This window comes from Aptenodytes forsteri, unplaced genomic scaffold (genome assembly GCF_000699145.1).
Source record: "Aptenodytes forsteri isolate BGI_AS27 unplaced genomic scaffold, ASM69914v1 Scaffold241, whole genome shotgun sequence".
NCBI classification, from domain to species: domain Eukaryota; kingdom Metazoa; phylum Chordata; class Aves; order Sphenisciformes; family Spheniscidae; genus Aptenodytes; species Aptenodytes forsteri.
Genome location: NW_008795252.1, coordinates 9,042,662 through 9,068,556, shown reverse-complemented (window position 1 = coordinate 9,068,556; position 25,895 = coordinate 9,042,662). Strand labels below are relative to the sequence as shown.

At 40.1% G+C, this 25,895-nt stretch overlaps 1 protein-coding gene across 1 annotated transcript in view; it reads left to right on the top strand.

The window, feature by feature from the left end:
- The window catches only part of ITPR2 (inositol 1,4,5-trisphosphate receptor type 2), a 238,969-nt gene that overhangs the window by 89,272 nt on the left and 123,802 nt on the right, over positions 1 to 25,895 (top strand). The window contains exons 27-33 of the mRNA XM_019471985.1: positions 1,138 to 1,260; positions 2,828 to 3,028; positions 7,293 to 7,544; positions 9,162 to 9,287; positions 14,298 to 14,426; positions 15,022 to 15,142; positions 25,529 to 25,719. Coding sequence (XP_019327530.1) covers positions 1,138 to 1,260; positions 2,828 to 3,028; positions 7,293 to 7,544; positions 9,162 to 9,287; positions 14,298 to 14,426; positions 15,022 to 15,142; positions 25,529 to 25,719 — 1,143 coding nt within the window. The remainder of the gene's footprint in view (positions 1 to 1,137; positions 1,261 to 2,827; positions 3,029 to 7,292; positions 7,545 to 9,161; positions 9,288 to 14,297; positions 14,427 to 15,021; positions 15,143 to 25,528; positions 25,720 to 25,895) is intronic.

Genomic DNA, 25,895 nt, shown 5'->3' with positions numbered 1-25,895 from the left:
AAAGGCCTCAAAAGGCCCAAGAATCAATGTGAATATTTTTTTTTAACTCAATTCAGTCAATTATGGTACAATATGAAATGATGATGCCATTTTCTACCTTAAGAATAATGTGTTTGGGCCTAAGTTTAAATATGGCTGCCTGCATAGAACAGGTTTTATTAAGAACTTAATGTTTACTGCCTCAGGTACCTGGATGCCACTGCGCTATCATCCCAATCCTGAAATAGGCAAACCTTAGATCTGCAGTCACTGCACAGTAAGAAGTGTTGATTTAATGGAGCTCCTGGCAGGGTATCTAAATTCCGCTGTTGGGCACTGATGTGAGTGCTATCGTAGATACATAAGATGGACAAAAAGCTTTCAAGGATCAAGTCTGAAATAATTTCTTTGTTTCTGTGGTGGAAGCCTCTAACCTAGTTCCACTTGCAAGTTTTTCAGAAGATAAAGTGATTTTGTACTGATATAGTGGCATTGAGCATACAAATGAATGATCTAGATAGCCTTTTAAAGAGCACATCTTTCTAGATCTTATAGGAAGCATTGAGAGGAGATAAAACCTCTTCTGGGCTACATTTTCCTTAGTGTTACACACTAATGTTACGATATAGACACTGGGTTCAGCTGTCTTCAGTAAAATAGTCCTTGTCTGTATAGGTGGTTCATCGAATGATAGTTAGAGTACTATATGAGGAATATAAAATGGGGATGAAACTAGGCATATATTTGTGTGGGAGTATGTGTATGAACATAAATATTCATGTAGGTGTACACACACATGCACACATACATCTGTTTCTATATGTAGCTATATAAAAGCCAAAGCTTTTCAAAAGCTTAAAATCAGTGCAGGCTAGAGAGTTTTTTTTGAATATCAAGCCACTTAGCACTTTTTTAAACTAGGAAATTACAACCATGCATGAGGAAATCTTACTTTGAGTTTGTGCTCTTACCTGTGACTCCCTATGGTCAAGTCGATTCAGAGTAAGGTACAGCCACTGATGGACTCTGAAGGAAACTAGATCAGCTGCTTTTGCCAGAGGGAGAATTGGTTTGTTCCTGGCTGAACTCACGTTGTGCGGTTTTAACAAGTATGTTTAGGTACGCCCAGCTGATTTCGTTTGTCTTTTCTTTCTGCAGAGCGATGAAAAGATGAATGAAGTTATGAATCTAGCCCACACTTTTCTTCAGAATTTCTGTCGAGGAAATCCTCAGAATCAAGTTCTTCTCCACAAAAATCTCAACTTGTTCTTAACTCCAGGGGTAAGTATTTAATTTTACGGAGAATATTATAACTGGAAGTAAATTTGGACTTGCTGAAAAATGACAGTGCTAAATAAATAATTTCATTAAATTATGCTCTCTCTGCTTTCTCTTCTCTCTCCTGTCTTTTCTCCCTTATCGTTGCTCTTTGTGTCATTGTTTTTAATGTTGCCATTTTAAAAGTGGAAAACAATATTACCTGTAGGGTTTACTGGAAGTCTCTATGAACATGTGTCAGATCATCACATCATGTTTAGCTTGACTCTGATCTTATTCATCCTAACTCGCTCACAGATGGACTATAAGTCAAGGTAGAAGATGCTGTGACTATGCTGTCATGAAGCTTGTGTGACAGTAGAATCAGACCCATACATTTTTGTTGATGATACTTCCATTTGATTCAACTAATCTAAAATTTGATCTTTTATTAAATCATTGTGTTTACAATAAACCTCTTTGTCATGGTCCCTTTGTGTATATATTGTGTGGGTTTACAGATATAGTCATATAGAATGACACCTTGCTCAGTGGCAGATCTACTGAGCAAAACATGCTTTTATTAGAAAGAGTGTGAGTATTAGGTTTGTAGACCCCTGGCCTGCGTACACTAGGAAGCATTTGTTCTGTTATTTTTTATTTATGCTTTTTTTGTGAAGTTAGCGAACGGCGCTGAGCTGACTACAGTGGGGACTAGCACCCAGACTCCATCCTATCCAACACTGACATTTAACTCAGGTGCCAAGTATGGAGCCTGCTTGCACTTGCCTTTCTGTTCTTTTGAAGTTGATCTTCTGTCATCCCAGTAATTGTGCTTTTGTTCACATTGTGGAGCAAACTTGGTGTGGATTCCTTTCAGATGACACTAAGCAGAAAGGTATACTCTAGGAGCACACCTGACCCTCGTAAGCCTTTAGTCCAAGGGACCAAGCTAGGGCAAGTCTGAAGCAAAAGCCCCAAGAAGGCATAAAGTCTGGATGCTGGGTCCTCAGCAGTATCCGTTTCTTGCTACGGATCTGTTCCTCTTGTACTGTGCTACTCACCGATAGAAACATAGCCTTAGGCTCCCTCTGTAGTTAATGTGGAAAGAGATGTTCTCTCAGAGAGTGACCAGACTACACGTGCAATGATTTGCTTGCTGGAAATGCCTGCCTCTGTCAACCATAGAGGGAGCCAGAGGTAGCTAATCATGTTATTTGGTTGCCTCAATGCAAAGTTTGATGGTGGGTGGGATGAATGTGGTCTCAGTTGTCTTGTATACCAAAGTCCCTATAGAGTGCTCTAGCAGTGTAGCGTGTGTATGTGTGTGTCTTCACCTTCCCCAGGGGCACAGATTTTGTTTATGTCCACTTTAGGACCATTTTGTACTCATAGGAAAGTGTGGAGAAATCCCATCATAAATGAAAGCTAGGCCCTAAGGTCACTGCTTAATCACTGGGCTGGTGCACGCTGGACTTTCCCAGTTTCCCTTTACCAACGTGCCTTTCTCTAGTCTAGAGTCCTGTGAATCCTTCAATCTCAAAACAAATCTGCTCTTCTTACAAGGCTGTTTTGATTTTAATATGTTTAGCTCCTGGAAGCTGAAACCATGCGGCACATCTTCATGAATAATTACCTTCTGTGTAATGAAATTAGTGAAAGAGTGGTGCAGCACTTTGTACACTGCATTGAGACCCATGGCCGTCATGTGGAGTACCTGCGTTTCCTGCAGACCATTGTGAAAGCAGATGGCAAATACGTGAAAAAATGCCAGGACATGGTAATGACAGAGGTAAGTGAAGGGTTCGTATGTTAATCACTCGTGTGATGTCTTTTTAACACACTAGTATTTTGAGGTTGCTTTTTCTGCTCTTGATGCCAATCGGATATAATGGCATCATCGCTTTAGAATTTTAAATGGTATCACAAATAATGAATATTTTAGCAGACGTTTTTGGGAGTTTTAATCTAATTTTGTAAGGCCATCTGTATATCTACTAGAAAGAAAACATGAGTGTTAGCATGGTGATATAGAGATGTCTATTTGTAGACGATGTAGCATGGAAATCTCAGAGTTACATAAACCTTCATTTTCCTGTACTGTAACTTAGGATCCCATTTATGCACCAAATTTGCCATATTGTGGCATGGTTTTGCCATATAAGAGGCTCTTACCTCTATGGATTTGTCTAAATAGTGTTGTAGACCATTTTTTTTAGCACGGAACCATGTAACAGTTTTAGGTTCTAGTTTCTGCTTTTGTTTCTTTTGTTCCAGAGCATTTTTGTGAGAGTCAGTAGAGCTACTCTAGCTTTAACTAGCTAGATTCAGAGTCTGACCCGGTAAATTCCACAGAGTGGTTTGTGGAGAAGTCTTTATGCCAATAAGGTTACTAGGAAAATACCTAATAGACTTCTCTGCAGTTAGGATTTGATATATAGTGTGCATGATAAATGAAGTCTTCAACTTGCAGACACTCGTGCATTTAACTGTAATTATGTTAACAGTTCAATGAGATTAATAAGTGGGTAGAGTTGAATACGGTGAAAAGTCCAGGTAGGATCAGAGTCCAAGGAACATTTTTCTTTACTTTACAAAGTGCATTTTTTTTTGTTTTTTTGAAGAGACGTCTTCACAAAGAAAACAGAGATAAGCTTTAGTTGTGGCATGAACAAAACTAAACCCTGCTGAAATTTTGTTCCACAGCAACAAAGAGGAAAAACTTCTAATTAAGAAAATAAAGCTTCAACCTACATGGATAACCTTTAATGGAATCCACCTCAACCTTTTCAATTTGACTGAAGTGTTTTAACATGCAATATCAATTACAAGCCTTTGATTTACATAATTCAGACAGTTCTTGTGCCTTTGTGCTTTTAGATTTTTCCCCTTCCACCACAGCTTCTTGTAGGTTTTTACTTTCTCATCAAACAAAATTTTTAGATTTTTCTCAATTTAAATACATTTTGTTACTGACCTATAATAGCACAAAGATAAATTGTCATACTACATTTTCAAGCTGACTGCATGATGAAAATCGAAATGAACTTGGATGTGACATTTACATCATGAGTCCTGCAGGAGTTTGCTGGGGGGAGGGAGCATCCCTGTTTTGATGAAAGAGGGTAAGATGATGATCTGTTTTAAAAAAAAGTAGGAAATTACAGGTAAGTAATTATGATTTGTTAGAAAAGGGTGCTAACAGCAAAATTTAAATGGCGCTTGCATGGCAATCCAATATAAAGGGAACAGTGTAGCCAAATGGTTGGAACTTGCCATGGAGTCAGGACAGTTTCTCAGTAGACAACTGAGATGTACTTTGTGACCTTAAACAAGTGGTGTAACTATTTCTGTGCCTCCAAATGAGGCATGTAAACAATTTACCATAAGACAAGATAGAGTATGAGTGTACAGCGTGCCTCAACTACTCCTGTGTTTTCTTTTACCCACGGGAAGTATATTGTAACTTATTCCTGTTTACTGGGAGTAAGGGATAAACTGATCATATTTACATATTTTAGAAAGTGCATACAGGTGAAGGAGCACCATTGTGAAAGAGTACTTTCATAAAATACATTGAACGTTCCCAGTCTGGCTGATTCACTTGTTCTCATATCCTTGGTCCCCATGTCTGTAGAGTGCTAGTAATGATGTTTACCAACCTGAAAGGTGCCTTAGGGCACTTTTTCTCATTATAAGCATGCTTTGAGGTTCCTGGAAGAACAGTGCCTATCCGTGCAAACATTATTACAAAAGGGAAAGCAGAATTTACTTTTGAACCAGGTCAATGTGGCAGCAGAGTTTTTCTAGAGTGACACATCGCAGAGCGTCAACAGCTGCTCCAATACTGACCAACCTTCATTATACTTCCACACAGTTCTTAACTCGTTGAAAATATACTTTAGTGGACGAAAATGCTGCTGGGTTTTTTTGTTTGTTTCCCTCCCCCATCACTGAGCTCATGATGCTCAGTGAGAACTTTGGCTAACACTGGATACTTCTCTTCCTTTTCTGCTTTTAAAGGGACATAATTTTCTCTGCTTGGGTCAATGTTTGGATGCCCTTCACAAATAACATTTAAAAGTGGATAACTTGGGGAAAGGGGATGACATCTTCTTCTGTCCTTGCATTTATTACGATTACCTTGTCCCCCTTAGCTCTTCTTGAGCTGATGCAACATCGTCTGCTTTGGTTTGTGATTCCTCACAGTCAGTGTGTAGCAAGCATGCCATGCAGCATCATTTTTCACAAGTTCACTATCTCCTGTACAATCAGCAATAGGTACATGAAAGGATGAGGGGTCAGTTTGACTTGATATGATAAAATATCAAGCAATACTGGTACCGATTAGGTCTGGATTTGACATAAGAGTGTAACTCTGGGGGAACCTGGAAAGAGTCGTCTTCCCTCTCCTCTGTGCAAAATGTACACAAGTGGAAAATAACTACGGGAATGTGGTGAAGAACTTAATAGAAAGTGACAGAGCACGTACCTTCCCAGAGGGCTCAGTGTGGATTTTTTTTTATTATTTTGTACATGGAATGTCCTAAGAGCATAGTATTCCAGACGTCAGTATTAAAAAGTTAGGTCAATTTTCCAACATTTTGAACACTCATATTGAAATTAATGGTATCTGCGTCCCTGTACTGTCTCCTTCCTCCTTCCCAAGCACTTGTCCCTTTAAAAACTTTTTTTCTGTACTGTGGATTGTCCAGAAAATGTCTATTTTGAAAAGTCACGAGTAGAAACATTTTAGAAACCCAAAGATAAACGAGAAATAGGAATTGCAGGAAAGACTGAATTCACAATTCACTCCATCCAATTGTCAAAGTAAAAATAAGCAAGAAACAGGGAAAACACAATCAGAAAAGCTGTAAATTCAAAATTTGAAACGTTGAAACCCTGGAAAATGTAATGAAATGTTTCTTGACTTTTCACTCTGGGAGACTAATTTTCATTCCTGCTCTTGCTGCTTTCTCATTTCTCAACAGCTCCACCAACCTTTATTTCTACCCTTGAATTCAGTAAGCTGGGATTTCATGTCACGTGTAGACTTTGATATGTCAAGTGCCTTATTCACAAAATACATACGGCTGTAATGCTGCCAAGGTGTATTCTGTACTAGGAAAGGTTTATGGGAGCTTATTTTTACCTGCATCGAGAGTGCATGATGCTTAAAAGGAAAGTGATGGAGAGAAGACAGGACTACTGTCCTGTCCCAGCTCCACTCGAGCTCACAGAGCAGCGCTGGCAGTAGGTATAATCGGTGTATGGGGGGTTCAAAACAGCATTAGAGCAAAACTTTTCTGGGAGATCTGCTGAGATGGGGCTGCCAGCATCCACCTCCGCTCTGGATCCTCTTGAGATGAGCAATGCACTTGTAGCAAATTCAAATATTTATCACGTACACCAGTTTTCTGTTAAATGGAAGTGCTGGCATGACACTGACAATGTCAAGACCCACCTGCCAAATTTGCATAGGTTGGGAAGAATCGTCCTTTGTTTCCGATGCTGAGGAAGGGCACAGAAGAGGTTGGTTAAATTCTGGGTGAGCCACTGGCTTTTTGCGTGAGGTAGCACAGAAGATTTAATCTCTCTGCATCTCAAGTCCCTCTCTATAAAACAGGGATAATAATGCATCCTGGCCTTACAATAGGAGGTAAGGGTAATTAATTAACTTCAAACAAACATTGAGATGGTAGGAATAATAAGGATGGCATACTGTCTTAGGTAAACACAGAGCTATGTAGAAATTAAACTTCAGATTCACCTTGCATTAGCTCACTCCTTGGTGAGTTATTCCAGATTTGCACTTATGTAGGTAAGAGCAGAAGTTTGCCTCGGATATTGTTTTGACACGTGCATTTGGTAAGCCACATCAGACTAATTTTTTTTTTTTTTTTTTAAGCTAGACAGTCTTTGCATAGTTAAAGGTAGAACAAAGTAAGAAATTAAGAAAATCATAGAATCATTTAGGTGGGAAAGGACCTTTAAGATCATTGAGTCCAAAATGACTGCCGTGCAGGGTGCTTAAAACTTTGTGATATCTTTTTCAGCTGATAAATGGTGGTGAAGATGTGTTGATATTCTACAACGACAGAGCATCATTTCCAGTCCTACTCCAAATGATGTGTTCAGAGCGAGATCGAGCAGACGAGAGCGGACCCTTAGCGTATCACATCACTCTAGTGGAATTGCTAGCAGCTTGTACAGAAGGAAAGAATGTATACACAGAGATCAAGTGCAATTCACTCCTGCCACTGGATGATATAGTGAGAGTAGTGACCCATGATGACTGCATACCTGAGGTAGGATTCACTGGATAAGGAAGCAGACATCATTTTTAGAAACTCAGAAAATGTTTTGTTGTTTATAATATACTGACAAGTTGAATATTTGCACAGAAAACAGGCTGGAAACAGGTGGTGTTTGTTAAGGTGAATAAGTGCGAAAGGATAGCCAGAATTTTCTTAAATAGAAAATTCCTTGACCCTTATGCTTCGATTGTCAGCTTTTTGGGGCAGACGCCTTGTTTTCTTTTCCTGGGTTTGTCCAGCCACTGTCAGAGTTTAATGCTCTGATAACTTCTGGCTGTAGCCGCGAAGACTCAGCTGAGTGGTTTGTCAAGCCAATGTTTTGCTGCTGCCTGAATTTGTTGGAAATGATGGGTAACATTCTGGCCATGCTGAAGTCAGTGGGAGTTTTGGGTGAAGTCTCGTTTTATTAAATTCAGTTGCAGTCCAGCAAATGTTTTTATTCACTGCGTATCGAGGCCCAATTCTGCAGCTACTACCGGTCATGCTTCAGTAGGACTGTGATACCTCACGCTGATCAGAAGGGGAATGTTTGTTTGCACCAAACCTGATGTGATCAAAAGAAATCTTTTCACAGTCTTTGCAAGGAGCTTGCTTTGGCCCCGTGTATCGGTTGGATGGATTTCTGCAGGCTATCTGGTGGAAAAATGTGGCTCGTATTAACAGAACTGGGACCTGCAGGAGTAAAGAATCCCTCCGTGCCATGAAAAAGTCCCCTTGTGATCAACTGATTCTTTTCTTAAAAAGAAAAATGTTTGCTTTGCTCAAAAGTTCTTCCTAACATTAATTTCAACAGATGCTAATTTAAAAAAGCCCAAACAAATGAAACCTAAAAGTCTGACATGAGTTTTCTCCTGCCTGCATTAAACATACGCAACCATCTCCTCTCCTTTGACCGTGACAAGAAATTTTCAGTGTATCTGCATATGTTTATATTTAATCTATACATTTCAGGCACTGGACATCCTTTTTTTTTGATGTGCACATGCAGACTTGTAATGCAGGAGAGGAGCGAGACTGCCGTCCTCCTGTTAAGCCCTGTGCTGCAGTGGCTGCAGTCCCCGTGCTGCAGAACCTTTCTCTTCCATTTAGATCCGAGATACATCCACCCCGAATGCAAGCGCTGCATTAGGATTGTGGGAATATAAGGATTGAAGTCCCAGCTCTGCTAAAGACTTTTTTTTTTTTTTTTTTTTTTATATTTGGCAAGCTTGTCACAAGGCATCAACCCACAGCAGTCAACTGGCAAGTGCAGGGGTGTCCTGCATTTTGACAGCTCCTGGCTTTGGAGCCAGGCCCTTGTAGTCTTAATATCGTCTAAATATCAGATTTATTATTGGTTTGTTTTGTGGGGGTTTTGTCGTTAGAGTAAGAATGTTTGCAAAACCTTTCCATTTTTCTTCATGTGATCTTTCAGTAAGTACATTAATGCATTTGTTGCCGTGCTTCTCCTTAAATCTTCCGAACTGAACATACGCATTATTACTGTTATTAGTGTTTGTTATACTTGAAGGATCATCTTTATTGTTCGGTATTTTTGCAGATAGAAAACGTCATGTTAATGGTTTTTACTGTTCCATTTCATATTGTTTGTGTTTTTGCTGCCTGCAGGTGAAAATTGCCTACGTTAATTTTGTTAACCACTGTTACGTGGACACTGAAGTGGAAATGAAAGAGATCTATGCCAGTAACCATATTTGGAAGTTATTTGAGAACTTCCTTGTTGATATGGCAAGGGTAAGCTTCACGTGAAGTTAAATATTACAGTATAGTCATGGGTGGCAACTGAACTGGCAATAACTTTTTTTGGTGAACTTCTTTTATTAACTATTTTTTTCAAAGTTGACAATAGAATAGGTGTGGGGTTTTTTTTAACAAATGGTCATTTCTGTGTTATTTATCATCATTTAACCTGCTAATTACTAGCAGTCGTCTTTTTCTAAAAGGGCATCTTGGAACGCACGTTCCTTTCTCTTTTCTTCCGGAAAAATAAATTGGATGCATGTACAGGGTTGAGAGTCTGTGTACGTCTTCTGGGAGCGTGTGTTACATGTCATTATGGTGGTGACTAAAAAAAAAAAACCCACATCTGTAATCTTCTTGCTTTACTCTGTTAGTACAGTGAGGATCAGGGATCAAGAAGTTCTTTGGCTCATGTTCCTTCTTTAATCTGACTTCGGCCTGCTTTTGTCTTTTATTCTACTGTCACTACATCCTCACCGCTGATGCGAAAGGCAGGTGTGGAGCTATGGTCTTTCAGAATACTAATTCATATGTAAACTATAGGCTGCAAAGTGATGGGGCACAGTTTAGTACCGTAGGCATTCAATTCCTGTGGACCCTAGTGAGCTTCATGGTGTCATTACTTGTTGAATTAAGTTTCAAGTCAGAAGTTGAATTAAGCTTCCATTCTCTGGTATTTTGGAGGCAGAAAACAAGGGAAATCTTATGACTTCCAGAATGATAAAATACAATAGTAGAGCCATGAGGGGAAGCTAGTGTGACAGAATGATTACAGCTTACATTACATATCCTTTTCTAGCAGGTAATGCTTCTTGTAAGATCCTAATATTAATACCAACTAATGGAGTTGCTCTTTCTGCTCAATAAGTAGAACCACAGGTTTTTGGTGGCTGGTGGACTGTATTTGATACTTGATGCTGGACAGTACTGTGGAGATGTTATAGAGCATGTTGTCATAGTACATGCCTCCCTTTTCCCAGTCCACGGTCCATTACGTTTTATAATCCTTAAGTTCTCACTCCTTGCGTTCTTCATTTTGTTGAAATTAAAGAAAAAAAGGTAAAAGAATCTCAATTCAGTCCTGCAGCAGACATTTACCCCAAAATAATAGTGTGCCACAATATAATTTCTTTGAAACCTATTGGGAGAAAATACCATGAATTATGGCCAAAAGAAGAATAAGTGCAAAGACTTGTGCTATATGATAGGCACTGGGACCTGCTCATTTCTCTGTGAAACAGAGAACTTATGGTTGGGTTTTTTCCTTTTTTTTTTCCCTGGGAACAGGTTAAGACAGGGATGTTTGTGCTCTCTTTTTTTGGTGGTAGCCATTTTCAGCAGTAATGAGACCTCTACAAACCCTGTTTTCCTGCTGTTTGTCTTGTCTCTCTGGTAGTGTTCTACAGTGAAAGCCCTTCTGGACAAACAAAGCTCGTTTGAAAATTAAGATCAGAAACCTCCTTGGAGGGGGATTCTGATTTTTAACCTTGCTGGTTTTACCCCAAGAACTATTTTCTCCTGTTTAATTCCCTTTCTGTGTTGCCCTTTCCTGATGCGTCCTGGCCCTGACCGTCCAAACAGACTACCTTCCCTAGCCCTTGAATGTGACCAATTTTCTTTGCCCTTGGGCTAGAAGCAGACATGTAGAAAGAGGGCTCTGTCCACAGTTCCCTTCATGAGCCTGGAGACAAACTGCACCGTGCCAAATGATGTAGAGTTGTCCTGATGCTCGTGACCCCTGAGCTTGTTTTCATATACCCTTTTCATAAGAGAAATTAGACTTCGGGTCTTCAGCGGTGAAGAGTGAGTGTATTGTTAATGCTGTATTTTGTGTGTGTGTGCTGTTGGCACCAAATGGCAAAATGCAGGTTTATTTTGCTCTCCTGCAAAGCCCTCAGGGCAGATGCGTAATTAGTCCTTTTAATTTCCTGATTAATGGCTGAAAGAACTGAAAGAACATGTCAGAAGTGCTCTGGCCTGTCCTGCTCTTCAGCCAGTTCCCTGTGGGTAGCCATATCTTCCAGGTTATTGAGCGTATTTGTTCAGGTTTGGTTTTCTGGGGCCCAGGCAAAGCCCGTGTGTTATAAATACATCAGCGTTATGTAGCTATCAGGACAGTTAGAATGCTGTCAGCCTCATGAAAGATGTTACAATAGCTTTCAAAGCATTTCGAAAAGGAGCCCTTTGATCCTCTGTGTTCCAGTGAGCTAAAAGGGATGCTTTTGCGTGGGGGAAGGGGAAATGCTTTTCTTTTAGCTGCTACAAATGCCTGTCAGTGGGTGAGTTTGTGAGCTTTGAGTCTGAGTCTGTTATTAGAGAGCACTAAGGTGAAAGATGGAGAGTGTTATCATCAGGTTAGAGTCCTTCCTTTTTTATTTAAAAAAAAAAAAAAAAGAGTAACCAATTTTTTTTATCTGTTTCTGGATCCAGGAAGGAAATATTTAGTCCCCAACTGTCATTCTCTTTCAACAACGTGATACTTTGCAAAGCAGGCATGAGGCGGATACATGTATAAATTCAGTTTGCCAAAAGCAGTCGTGCTTTCAAAGACACCCTGTTTCTACAGTTTCTGCCAACCTACTTTTTCCTGTGTATGACTTAAAGCGTTGCACTAAGCAAAGTGGGTGCTGCTGAAGGAAAGGCTTCCCTTTCCTGCGTGTGGCCCAGCTTGTAAGTCAGCAGCTGTAGTCTGAGCAGGATTAAAGAAAGAGCCAGGATCTGACAGCTGTAAAGTCATCCTGGCTTTCTCTGCAGAATTTTTGAAGTATTATTCATGTGAGTTTTGGTCCCAAAGCCTCTTAAGGGGTTTTTAAACACTGCTTTCTCAATCTTCATCTCCATTTCATGCATTTCAGGTTTTTTCTTCCACGGGGAAATATTTTTCAGTCCCCAAAGGGCAGAGGGATAAGAACAAATGAGAGGATTTCTGAATTCCTTCTGCACTGGGAATTTTTCAGACCGGTGTTGGAGCAGAGTGGCATCCCCACATATGGCTCTGCTTTTTAGACAAGCGAAGGGGAAAGCTTAAAAGCGTTTTGCAATTTAGTTTTGCCGATTTCTGAATTCACCGTGCTAGCACCACACAGCTCCCTGTCTTCCCATTGGGATCACGAGTGCTGAGCCTCAGAGCTACTAGTTCCAGCCAAAATTGGCATGCAGATTAATTAAAAGCAGAAGAACTGCAAGAGGTTTTTAGTTCTATGATTTTTTTTTTTTAGAAAAAAGTTTGGATTATTAGCTGAATCTTTGTTAACTCCATGAGGACTCGGGGTGATGGTAGTGGTGTCATACTTTTCCCAAAACTGAAGGGCTGAAGAGTTTGCTATTTCAGTTTAGCCACTGTTGCTTCTCTGACCAAAATCTTTCCTTTCTTGGGGTGATAAAAAATGCACTGCATGGCGGCATGACTTGTTTATCTGGCACATTTTAGAAAAGCAGACAAGCAAAGCTCCTTAAGATGCCTCGTTTCTGTAGGTCTCAAGTTATCTTTGGTTATTCCTCTGCCTACCATATGACAGTGCTTGTGTGTTATACTCAAAATGCTTTTGTGATCCCATGAGCTGTATCTTCCCCTGAACATGGGTGCTTTTGGATGTCACGTCAGTAACCTTCCTTAGAATACTTCTGGTGAAATTGCTGTCTTGTAGTGTCCAAGTGTGACAGTAGCACTGTGCAATTAGGGAGCGTGTTTGCCCTGTGGGAGATTCAGGTGCTGTGGATTATCTTTCTGCTTCTGTCACCAACTTTTCTCTGTGACCTTAAGCAATTCATGCAGCTTCTCTGGACTCAGTTCCCCATCCATAAAACGATGTAATGGTAAGTATGTACCACACAGGTTCATGATGGTGTGTTAAATGCTCAGATAGTAATGTGAAGGCTATAAACAAAACAAAGTCTGTTCTCACATAGATTCCCTAGAACATTACAGTAGTCTGTGGCTTGCATAGGTGAAAGAGAGAACAGCTTTGCCTTTCATTTCTTGTTAAACGTGACTAGAACTGCTTATTTAAAGGCTGGTGAAGAGGTAGTACGAGTATAGTCTGTACTTCTTACTTTTCCAGTCTTGCCTTTCTCACCGTTTGGCTCTCTGTAGGCTCCTTTTAGTACTGTTCACACTGACATATGCAAAGTCAACATGACTTTGTATAGATGTTCACAAATTTTGAAAAGAAGTAAAGAAATACTGAAGGTTGTGATCCACCTCAGTAATTTTTTGCTTCCTTTAAGCATGACATCTTTATGCAGCAACAAACTTTTAGTGTTGTACCAAAGGGTGTCTTCAGGAATCTTTTGTACAAATCTTCCCACATCCTCCCACCATTTAATTATCCTTCTGTGCTCCAGAGTTGTCCCAGTACCATGCATTCTCTTCTTTCATCGTTTTTAGCTTGTCTTTTGTATTTTCCCCATGTGGCTTTCCTAAGTAATGCTGCCTGTCTTACAGTTTACAATCCTAAAAGCTGTTGGTATTGACTATGCTATTTCCTTTCTTTCCCTCTTTTTTAACATTTTTCCTGCAAATGAGCTTCACCTTCGCCACCCATTTGTGGTGACTGATTGTAGAGAGAAGTTAAACATTACATGAAATCTTTCTAACCTAAGGTGTTTATTTCTCATCTGTCTCTAAAGCCTCTTCCAAGCAGCCCCACAATGGGAGGAAAGGCCCATTTTCTTCTTGAATCTGTCTAAATGTGTAAGTGGCATGCAGTGTGCTGATTTAGGGGGATCTTTTTTCACGGTGTGGGAAAGAATAGACAGCCAACCAGAAGGAGATAGTTCAGAAGAGAAGGGTATTCAAAAGACAGTGTGGACCTCCAAGAAGAAAGATAAGCTATCACAAATACAGCCTGAATTCTAAGATAGTTATCTCCGATAGATTTTGTATAAAAATCATTTGGTTTTCTATTAAGAAGAAATCTTACATGTGTTGTAATAAATACAAAATAGTAAAGCTTGCTTATTTAAAAGAACTAAATCTCATTGTTCCCTCCTTCCTCCCTGTAGGTTTGTAACACAACCACAGATCGTAAACATGCAGACACGTCTCTGGAGAAATATGTCACTGAGCCCGTAATGAACATTGTGAGTGGCTTCTTCAATTCACCATTTTCAGATAACAGCACCAGCCTCCAGGTAAGGAAAAGAGACACAGACAAATATGTTATTCAGACCGTTAGTGAGATACCTTCTGCTCCCCTGATAGGAATGCTGTATCTTTACATCCTCCTTTAATTTCTCTGTCCCCTCTCATGCCACTGGCTAGCAGCTTAATTCCTCTTTAAAACACTTACTCTTAATTTTTACCACTTACAGCTCTGAACCAGTAGACAGCTCAATATGGTCAGATTTACTCCTGGCTCTTGTGAATTCATTGGAGGGGATATCCTTGCAGAATAATAGTCTGTATTTGTATGAGAAAAATGCTGCGTCCTATGGCAAAAGGGACACATACCTGAGAACTGGAAAGACTCCTCTGTCCTGCTCTGTACTGTGTTTGCTTGATATCAGTGGTGATCTGAGGAAAAATGGCATGATTTGGCCTTTTTAGGGGTGCAGGATTGATTTCTGTTCTCTCCAGTCCTGAAGAGCAAAGAGAATTTAATGGAGTTGTAACTTGAGTCTACCAGCTGAAAATCCTTTGCATGTGGTTTACGTTGTGTCAAACCCCAGGGCAGTTGTGAGGAGATTCTAAAGGGTAAAATTCCATGTTTATCTTTTTTTTTTCCAGACACACCAGCCTGTTTTTATTCAGCTGCTGCAGTCTGCTTTTAGAATTTACAACTGTACCTGGCCAAACCCAACGCAGAAAGCCTCAGTGGAGTCATGTATCAAGACTTTGGCTGAAGTGGGTAGGTGCCAGGTTTTACTTTCATTATTGTTCTCTGTGTTCTAAGATCAGACTTACTTGAGATTGAACAGTTTTTAATTTGACTCTATCATCCTGAAATTGTGTTCAAATCTGTCCCATCAAATAGGGTTGTTAGGTGAAACCTGTAGGTCAGAGAGATGTTTGCTAAGTAAGCCATGGTTGAACTTTACCTCAAGCAAGTTATGATATTAAAATACAACATAAGCTATGAGAAAACCTGGGCATTTCTAGTGCTGGGCTACATTTGCACAAGCTGTTGTAAGCAGCAATGCGTAGCAATTGTGCATCAGAGAACACCCATCATTTTTCCCCTCAGTTCCTGGGAGATGCATTCGTTATTGTCACTCACGGTCCTGGGCTTGTTCAGGTTTTGTCCCATCAGGGAGTTGAGGATGGAAATCACAACTGTGCCACTCCATAGCTTTTCCGCTTACTCCTCACCATCAGGCCCACTCATTTACTGCTGTTACACAGTCAGCCTTGTCAGGGGAATATTGCCTTGCAGTGGCACCGAGACCAAATTTGGTCCTCAGGGCAGCTAATAAGTTACATGCTTTCAAATAAATTCAAATTCCGTGTTAAAGTGAAAGATTTAAAACTTCTTATCATAAAATAAAAAGGATTCTTCACCAGTACATAGCTAAAACTGGCAAAAGTTCATTCTTAAGTTAAATTTCTGTGAATACAATTTTAAAGTCTTCTGCCGTGACAGAAAAAAGGATTATTCAATATAGTTTCTAGAAGTCAGTCATTCTGATTACTTGTAGAATAAGGTTCTGCTCGGTCCGATTGAAAACTGAGTAGAGGCAGAGATATATAGAAACTGGCTAAATTCTATTGTTGATGCAATTTTAAAAAAGTTTTAATAAATAATGATAAAACAATATGAGAAGGTCCCTTAACCATCTGCAGCATCTGTGGCAACCACAAGGCACAGAAGGAAGCATTTAGTTTTATTGTTTACAGAACATTGCTGTTGAGCCATGGGTTGTACTACCCTCACAGCAAATCACTAAAAGTTCATTCTTAAGTTAAATTTCTGTGAATACAATTTTAAAGTCTTCTGCCGTGACAGAAAAAAGGATTATTCAATATAGTTTCTAGAAGTCAGTCATTCTGATTACTTGTAGAATAAGGTTCTGCTCGGTCCGATTGAAAACTGAGTAGAGGCAGAGATATATAGAAACTGGCTAAATTCTATTGTTGATGCAATTTTAAAAAAGTTTTAATAAATAATGATAAAACAATATGAGAAGGTCCCTTAACCATCTGCAGCATCTGTGGCATTGTAACAATCGACTCTAAATTTAGATTTTGGAATAGCTCTACAGGAGTATCATTTAATTTTAGCCAAAACATCTCATTAACTTTGTGTGAATATGAATAAGCAGTTACCTAAAAACTTAGCAACCTTCAATTGTTTTATTTGTTGTGCAAATGATTTAATTAGGGATCCATCTGGCAAGAGAACTTTGGAAGTTGAAGGCATTTTATTTCCTTTATGCTACAGCTACTACAGTCTCAAATAAAGCTCTAGCCCTACAAATCCTTGTTTGTGTGTCTGACACTTAGGTCCCTGCTCTTCTCTGGCAGTTCTGGAAAGAGTCATCAGTAAATTACTTCCTTTGGGGGTCTGGGGAAAGGGGGAAGAAGTAGGGCAGATGAGAGTATTTTTGAGACCGAGCATGCCCTGTGTGTGCTTCTAAACAGCTCGGTGTCTTCATTTCTGTAGAGCTACACCTAAAATCAAATTCTAGCTCAGAGAGGTCGCTGTGTTATCTCACCAAGATGAGGGTATTTGGAAACACTTGAGCATAGTGCCGAGACAGCCAAGCTGAACTCGTCCCCACAGCAGCCTGACAAGGGAAGCGTGGGTCACCTTAATGGGGCTGATAGATCCAGCTTCTCGGCCAGGTGCACCAGCATGTGAAAGGGCTGACGGTCTTTGGTAGGTAATCTTCTGTGTGCCTCTTGTTCCCGGGGGAGCCAAGGGGAAAGCCTGAATGCAAGGCATGGCTGATGTCTGGAGTTTTCTTCAGATATGTGACTTGATTCCCTAATTGGTGAATTTAATTTCTACCTCCGCTGTAGTCTTCTCTTTTGTTTCATTCCTTTTTCTGTTTTATGGAGATGGCTTACAGTTGGTTTTTTTATAAGTATGCTCTTGCACTGTTCTACGGATCCAACCTTCTCGCTACTCTGGCTTCCCACCCGTGAGACCCCAGCCATGCCCTGGACACTCTCAGGCATGGCAGAGTGGAGCTGAGCTGCTGGTGAAGTGCATCACCCCGTGTCTTCCTCTGGGACCTTCGTGCCACCTGCAGTGGCAGCAGGGCAGGGAGGCTAGGCATCGGCTGGGGGTGCCATGGGCCTGGTAGCCTCAGAGCTGCCCCCTGAAAGCACGCGTTAGCATGCAAATTGCCGATTTCCTTGTCCATATCATCATAGCTGTTTAAGGATTCATCACTAATATAAATATCAAGCATGGTAAAATTGCATTGTGTTGTGTTAGTAAATTGTCACGTTTTTATTTGGTGTTTTATTTTGACAGTGCAGAAAGGGAGTATAAAGGAACAGGTGAGGGGGATTTCCCCAAAGAGCAAGTTAGCCAGAGAAGAAGTGGAAGCAGAGTTTTTAACAAACACCCCTGTGCAAAAGTTTGGCTGGCTAGCAGAGATTTTAACCACTGGTGATACTCAGTATTTTTAGGCAGGGTGCCAAACGTGTCTTGCCTGGGCTCACGGAGTAGGCCTGCTCTGCTCTGCTGAAAGCTTTGGAAAAACTGCCCCAGCTGGGGGTACCAGAGGCTTTTAAAATCGAGGCCCTTTTGTGATTACAGTGTGTGCCCGGTGCCTTTACCAGGTGTTCCACTGCACAAAATGGTGCTTCTCTTTGAGAAGGCAGAGGTTTCTTCCGTAACACAAACAGGGCAGCCTTGTTTTGCCTCTTTTGCTGGCTGTGTATGTGGACTAGGTTTGGATCTTGGCTAGGCATCTGTCAGCACTCTTCTGCCTTTTATTTTTTTTTTTGACTTGAGAGTCTGACAGCTTTAATGTTAGGGCCTTCATGTTTCACAGCAGGGTTTAAAAAAAAATACCTCTAGGAAGATTTTGCCTATATCAGAGAGATAGAGTATTGGACAGATTTACAGCAGGGACCAAAGACTTTTGATGGAAAATAAATGTAGTATAGAGTTGAAAGAAAAAATATGATTTTTTTTTTTTTGTGTCGTAGCCCTGGATTTAGAAATGAATCTCAGGAGGAAGAAAGATCATACACAGATTTCCCAACATATCAAAGATCCATATAATAATGCACTTTTAAAAGACCCATTTCAGAGCAAGTTTAAGCAACATACATTCTGCTCGGTGCTTACTAGTTTGTTGCTGGCAGGTGGATGTAAGTATTGCCTCAGGAACTTAAGATCGCTACATGTGTCTTCTTGTGAGCACTGTAAGAATGTACATTATCTACCAGGTCAACAAAAGGATATGCTGCAGAAACTAATTTCTTATAACCCTGGTACTTCAACTCCACTTGACCACTATGGAAAAACTTCATAAGCTTTTCAAGCTTCACTATCTGCTTTGTCTCCAGGCAGTTGTTTGCCTGCAGTTCAGCAAGAAGCATAAAGGCTTGCTTCTCTTCTTCAGCAGACCCCTCTGTGGCTCCAAGAGGTTTGGAACACACAGATACCAACGTGCATCAGGTTTTTATTGCCCAGTAAACATTTGGCTACCTGGCATGAATAGAAACACTTCCAAAATAGTATATGTATATTAATGTGACTTGTTCATATGGATTTCTGAAGCAGATTATCACAGTAACGAGAATTAACACATTGTACATATATCACTTTTGCTTTTTCTCTATTATTACATAGGACTGAGCTTTTGCTTGAAAATATAGTCCAAAAAATGAATGATCAAAACAGCTTCCATCTCACTGGTAAAACAGCTACAAATTAAAAACGTTTAAAAGGTCCCCTGGTCTTTGTGAAAACAGAGGAACTAAGACATCTAACAGTTACATTTATTTCAAATTAATTCATTATCAAAGGACTTTCAGTTCCTACATTTTATAATCTTTGGAAGATTGAGAAGGGTTGAGGCCAGTCTCAAAGTTTGCATTTTAAACCATCTACTGTCTTTCCATATGGTAAAATTGGGAATATCACCTGTCCTCACAACTAAAGTTCTAGATTTTATATCTTAAATTGTATTGGAGCAGGGTCTTTCTCCCAGGACTGACCAGTCTTTCAGGACCCATGCAAAGAACTGTCTTTGCTTCTTAATTAAGTGGTCATTCTTATGCCTTCACCCCCAAGCATCAGTTTTCTTTCTTGTTACAAGGGCGAATCTAGTTGTATTATACTCTTGTCTCTGTAGTATCCATTAGCTTTCTCCCTTACGTTTTTACAAATTGCATCTTCCCTCTGATACTGTGTCTGTATCCCAAGGATGTAGTATGTGTATGGCTGTGCTGTTTCCCCCAATAATGAAATAATTGGAATTTCCCAGATGAATAAACAGTAGCAGATAGGAACCTACATTTTGTTAGATTATTTCTCTTGGCAGACCCTTTAAAAAAAAAAAACCTGTTAGCAAGCCAAATTACATTAGTCATTACCAGATTATACTCTAGGATGCTGTGCAGGAGAAGCAAAAGGAGAATCCTTGTTTCCGTCCTGCAAAATTGGAGACGAGTCCTGTAAGATTGCTATTTCGTATGTTCAAAACTGGAACAGGTACAGAGGAAGTACTACCGTGATGGTCGGGGGAAAGGAGAACTGTATTACAAGAAGAGACTACAGGAGCCCCACACGTTTTGCCTAGCAAAATGAAGGCCTGTGTTGTTGCTCTTTAAAAGTACTTAGGAAGATAAGTAGTCACAAAGAAGGGACATTTAAGCTAAAGGACAGTGCTGACCCCAGAACAACTGGACATAAATTAGGCTAGGTTGTAAATAACCTTAAATAAATTTAGACTGTAAATCAGAGGTTTGGAACCAACTTTGGAAGGATGTCCTTTGTCAACAGGCCAAGGGAAAATGGAGGGAGGAGGGATGGCAGAAAAGCTAGCTTCATTTTAAATGGGGCTCGATAAATTTTTCAAAAGATATTAAAGAACATGGGTTGTCTGTAACAGAGAGCAGATGGGCTGAAGGAGTAATGAAGTCCTTTCTAGTTGAGTATTTATTCCCCAATTTCAGCTCACCAATACCCCTTTGTAACAAGAATAAAAAAACCTCTCCTGTGATGCTTCTTGACCATGCTTTTATGTCCCCTAAAGCCCTTCTCTTTTCCCTGACAAATTACAAACAGGAAACACCAAATATAAAATCTAGGTTACATTTTACTGCTTCTTTGGAATTATTGTGCCTATTTTAATGTCTATATAGATGAACAATTTTTTCAGCCGTGAAAATACCCTACTTCACTTCCCATTTGAGTTTCAAAATCTTTTTTCCATTTTATAAAAAGCTAGACCTTCATTTTCAATTTTTAGTTCAAATAAAATAATTATCCTGTTGTTACTTTTTTGACAGCAAGACGAATACATTTCAGATGAAGCACATATTTTATTCTATTTTAACTGTTTGTGTTTCCCTAATTGCAAGAAAAATTCAATGATGATCTTTTTACAGACTGATAAATATTTTAGCGTAGATTTTCTGTTGGAAAATAATATCCAAGTGAAGTGTACAAGATTGGCAGGCTTGTGTCTTGTCTACACAAAGCTTTTATTTCCCTTAAAAAGTCTTGCTGTTGCTAGCATTAGTGTCTCTCCATCCAAATGCATTTGTTAAGCAGTCAGTAAATGATTAAGGAGCTGGAGGAACTGATTTATGGAGCAAAATTAATTGAGCTAAATATGCATCGCTCCGTTAAGTGACAACTGGGAAGTGTGGGAGAACATGATATAGCTGTCTGCAACTACCAGATGGGCGTAAACAGCAAGAAGAGTAAAGGCTTCACAGCCAGGTACGGCTGTGGCTTTTTCATGACCCAGATTGCCTGTCACACTCCTCCTTGAGGCGCTCTAAGGGGTGAAATGCCTGCATGTTCCCCAGAAAACCCACACCAGGGATGGTTTAGGGTAGTGCAAAGTGTACTAAATAGCTGTGAAGCCACTAAATACTGTTGTATTTTGTAAATAGTACAAAAGCAATGGAGTGAAATTTAAAATTTCACTAGGGAGCACTAGGTGGGAACAGCAAAGAGAATGGCAAGCTTCCTTAGGGCAAGATAGATTACTCTGAAGAAGGAGCTTCCAAGGAAAATTACAGGCAAGGGCCACTTCATGAAAGTCCTTAGTACTAAATTGATCCTAAGACTCAGGTAGGCAGTATAGTGAAAGGACAGTGCTTCAGCAAGCATTCCTGAAATAGGTCCTTTTACTTCCAATTTCTGTCCTTCTGCGAAGGGAACTACGTGCAGGTAATTTAAAAAAACACACCTCAGCCAGCCCATTTCAGCCCTTCTGTTAGCAGTTGGACTATGCTCTTGGGACTTCGGTGGAGTCCAGCTCACTCGTAGAGGGCGGCTTGACTTTTAGCTACTTGATTCTTGACGTTAATGTTGCCCACTTCTTTTGAGTCCCCCTCTCAGAGTATTTTTTCATAGTTTAAACAGTAAAGGAGAGGAAAGCTGCTGATGCACTGGATACACATAGAACCATCCAGCACACAGCAGAACATTAGGGTCTAGAGCACAAGTCTTCTGAGGAGCGGCTGAGGGAACTGGGGTTGTTTAGCCTGCAGAAAAGGAGGCTGAGGGGAGACCTCATCGCTCTCTACAACTACCTGAAAGGAGGTTGTGGTGAGGTGGGTGTCGGTCTCTTCTCCCAAGTAACAAGCGATAGGACGAGAGGAAATGGCCTCAAGTTGCGCCAGGGGAGGTTTAGATTGGACGTGAGGAAAAATGTCTTTAGTGAAAGAGTGGTTAAACATTGGAACAGGCTGCCCAGGGAAGTGGTTGAGTCACCATCCCTGGAGGTATTTAAAAGACATGTAGATGTGGCGCTCAGGGACATGGTTTAGTGGTGGACTTGGCAGTGCTAGGTTAACGGCTGGGCTTGATGATCTTAAAGGTCTTTTCCAACCTAAACGATTCCATGATTCTATGATTTTACTGTGACCTGGCTGCATTGGCAGCACTGTGTTGCTTACTATTTCCACGGGTACCGTTTGCTTGCTTATCTTGGCTCAAGTGTGGCTATGGCTGATAGCATAATTGTGAGCAGCAGATTGAGAGTTGCTCGTGCGAAGGATTTCCTAGCAAATTGCATTTCCTCCGAGACTGGCAAAACAGCGTAGTGTATCCAGGGTGTAATTAGCCCTGTGCAGGGTGCCCTAGGTAGGAACTGGGCAGTATATAAGCCTGCGCTATGCCCTCCACTGCAAGGCAGAATTCACCTTAGCTGAAGACGTGCTAGTCCATACTGGTAAGGATCCTGCTTGATACATGTGGTACCAGTTTACATACAGCCACGTAGCATGCTTTTTTCCCAAGTTCACTAGTCAGGTGAAAGACACAATTTTACCCCCTCCTAGCTCCTTTGTCTACCAGCTCTAACCCTACTTTGGAAGTTTGAGTGCCGTCCAGAAGTATTTCTAAGTGGAACAAAAATACACATGCTTTTAAATATTTTATGTTCATACTTTAAGGGAGATTGACACATTTTGAAGAGGAAAGCAGCCTACAACACCTAAATTAAAAATAAATATTTATGTTCACATTTGTTCATCAGCTTTCCAAAATGTAAAAATATGTTTCATGTTGTTTTAAATAATGAAATGTGAAACAAATGAAAGCTAAACTTTCTACAAGCTGCAAAGAAATAAGAAGACAAAGGCTTTGTTTATAGCTTAGACTTCAACAGTGCCCTTTGACAACCAATACAAATCTTAATTACAAATGGAATTATACATATAAGAACTGTTCAAAACAAAGGAGTATTTTTTTTCCTCTCTCTCTGGTTTTCTTTGTGATAGTTTTAATTAGCTGCAACTCTTTGAACAATCATAGTCCTTGACTGCTCCTCAGACACTGATGGAAGTTGTTAACTTCAAATGACATCTATAGGACTGCAGAAGTCTGGGTTTTCCTCTGAACAGCATGCTCCCCATTGCTAAATTTATTCCTGGATATATGAGGATTCTGCATACATACCATTTAATTGAGAAGTGAGCATTGTCCGATAACGTTCCAGTGATTGACATTAGGACACAATAAATTGGATTAATAGGCTGCAGCACCCTACCCACACTGGCAGAACTTTAATGCACTTCTGTAATAAAGTAAGCAGCAACAGGGCAAATGTCATTTGAAAAATAACCCAGTCAAATAATATGGAAAAACAGTCATTAGAAATAATGGCCAGCCATACATGGTATTTTCCTCATGATAATCAGGAACCTTGCCTTCAAAACAAATAGCGAGTGGAAAGGAAAAGTCAGTTGCCAGTGTGGAAACTGCTGCACATCTGCTGCTGAGGATTCGTGTACGGTTGTGGGGAAATGTGTCCTCCCATCTTGACCTAAGAAATTTTTTTTTTAAATTCCCTATGGCAAACTGTTTAAAAGAACGTGCCTACCAGAAATAGAATAAGAGATCTCTCTTCCATCCCAGTTAAACAGCCTAATCCACAGGTGGAGGCCCTGGTCCTGCATCAGGATACACCCTTGCAGTGGGACGAGAGGAGGGTGCCCTGCACCCGCGGGAGCTATTAAAGGGATGAAGAGACGCGTGACAGACCACTCTTGCCGCAGTCTGTGAGATTGGGGGTTGAGGTGTCACAGCCAAATTTAGGTTTATAATAAATGCTGCCGTTGCGATATAGTATTCGGGGGAAGAGAAAGTTTCTGCCTGGGGTCTGTGACTCACTGTGCTTGGCAGCACACGAGCCTTCATTCATCAGAGCTGTATGCCTGACTCTGCTTGCACGTACTCCTGTGGGGTTTGATGCATGGGCTGTTTAGCAAAGAAGGGCATCTGTTGACTTCACAAGTTCAGGACTTAAAGTTGTATATGTTTTAAGAACTGGGAGGGAGGGGTGGAATACTTTTGATGCCTTCCGCTACTGTGGAAAGCGTGCATGTTAGTGCAGAATGGTGGGGAAATGCCTCAGAGAAATGTTGTGCGGAACTGTAATATGGGCTAACGCTTTCCTAAAAATTCACCTTGTTTCAATAAGGAAAACTGAAAAATTAGTTATTATTAGTCATTATTACAAATGAATTAGAACTGCTTCTCCATTTTACTTCTAAGTTTTTATTAAACATAAACTGTGCTATGGCAATTAAATGGAATGACATAAAATACAAAGCCTAATCACTGGAACGTGACCTAATCTTTCAAAGAGATACTGCTGCATCGATCTCTTGTTTATTTGTTGAATTTCAGACAACTCACATTTCAGACGACTCATGCTGAGCCATAGAAGAATGTCACTCTGATCTCCAGTGGAATGGAGAGATGCAGCTAACACAAAGATTTTCATAGAGGAGAGGGCAGATACCTTCTAACATTGTCTTTCAAACTTCCTTTTCAAACAACAGTTCAGGATGCACTAGTACTTTAATAGTGGATGCCCTGTAAGAATTCGTGCAAGTCTTTCCTCAGATTTTTTTTCTGTGATATTCTCTCTTTTGTCACTTCCTAGCCCTCAAATCTAAAAAAAAAAAATTAAAAAAAAAAAAAAATTGCATTTTTTTAACTATTGGTTAAATTTGTTTAAGTATCAGTTAAACTATCACATGTTTATTAACTATCAGTTATATTGCAGTGGCATCCAGGAACCCCATGGTTTAACAACCCTGGCTGTATAGGAAACTGAAGGGAGAGAGAAGAGGAGACAGTCTATTTCAAATTTAATTTGTATGCACTTGGTTTCTCAAGGTCTTCGCAAGAGAAATACACAGATGCACTTGGGATAAATTGGCTAAATGTGCATATGTCCACTAGAAAGAAGAATTTTTGAATTTATTTTTGAATAGAGTAAAACTAGCTGTTGAAATAATAATAATGCATATTCTTTTTGTTACTCATTAATATTTCTGAATCTGATTTTTTTTTTTGTTAGTAAAAAAAATTATTCTGTTTTAAAAATAAACGTCTGTACCTATGAAAATATATACTGGAAATGATCCTCATCTCATTTAAAGTGGTACAGCTTTCTTTCTTTAACTAGATTACAGCTGATTTCTACCAGCTTAGGTTTTTGATCCTTATTTTTAAAACCTGTTGAAGTGAGATCCCCCTGCCCCTTAACTTCAAGAGTATCAGGATTTTGCATGCCATGATCTTCGTAAGATTTTCAAGTTTTTGCCACTGTAAATTTCTTCTTTTTTCTTCCTATTAAAGCAAAGAACCGTGGGATTGCAATTCCAGTGGATTTGGACAGCCAGGTCAACACCTTGTTCATGAAGAGTCACTCTAACATGGTGCAGAGGGCAGCCATGGGGTGGAGAATGTCAGCCCGCAGTGGACCTCGTTTTAAAGAAGCCCTTGGTGGGCCTGCCTGGGATTACAGGAATATAATAGAGAAACTACAGGTACAAAAATAGCAAATGGCTTGGGCAGTAGTTGTGGTAGTGCATTTATCTAATATGTGCCAGATGTGGAAAACACCAGAGAGAGACTCATTGCATTTTTTGTGCTGGATTACAGTGACCTTTGCACTTCTAGGTGGGGGGAGCGGAGGGCTCAGCTCTCCTCTGGTATCTGTTCA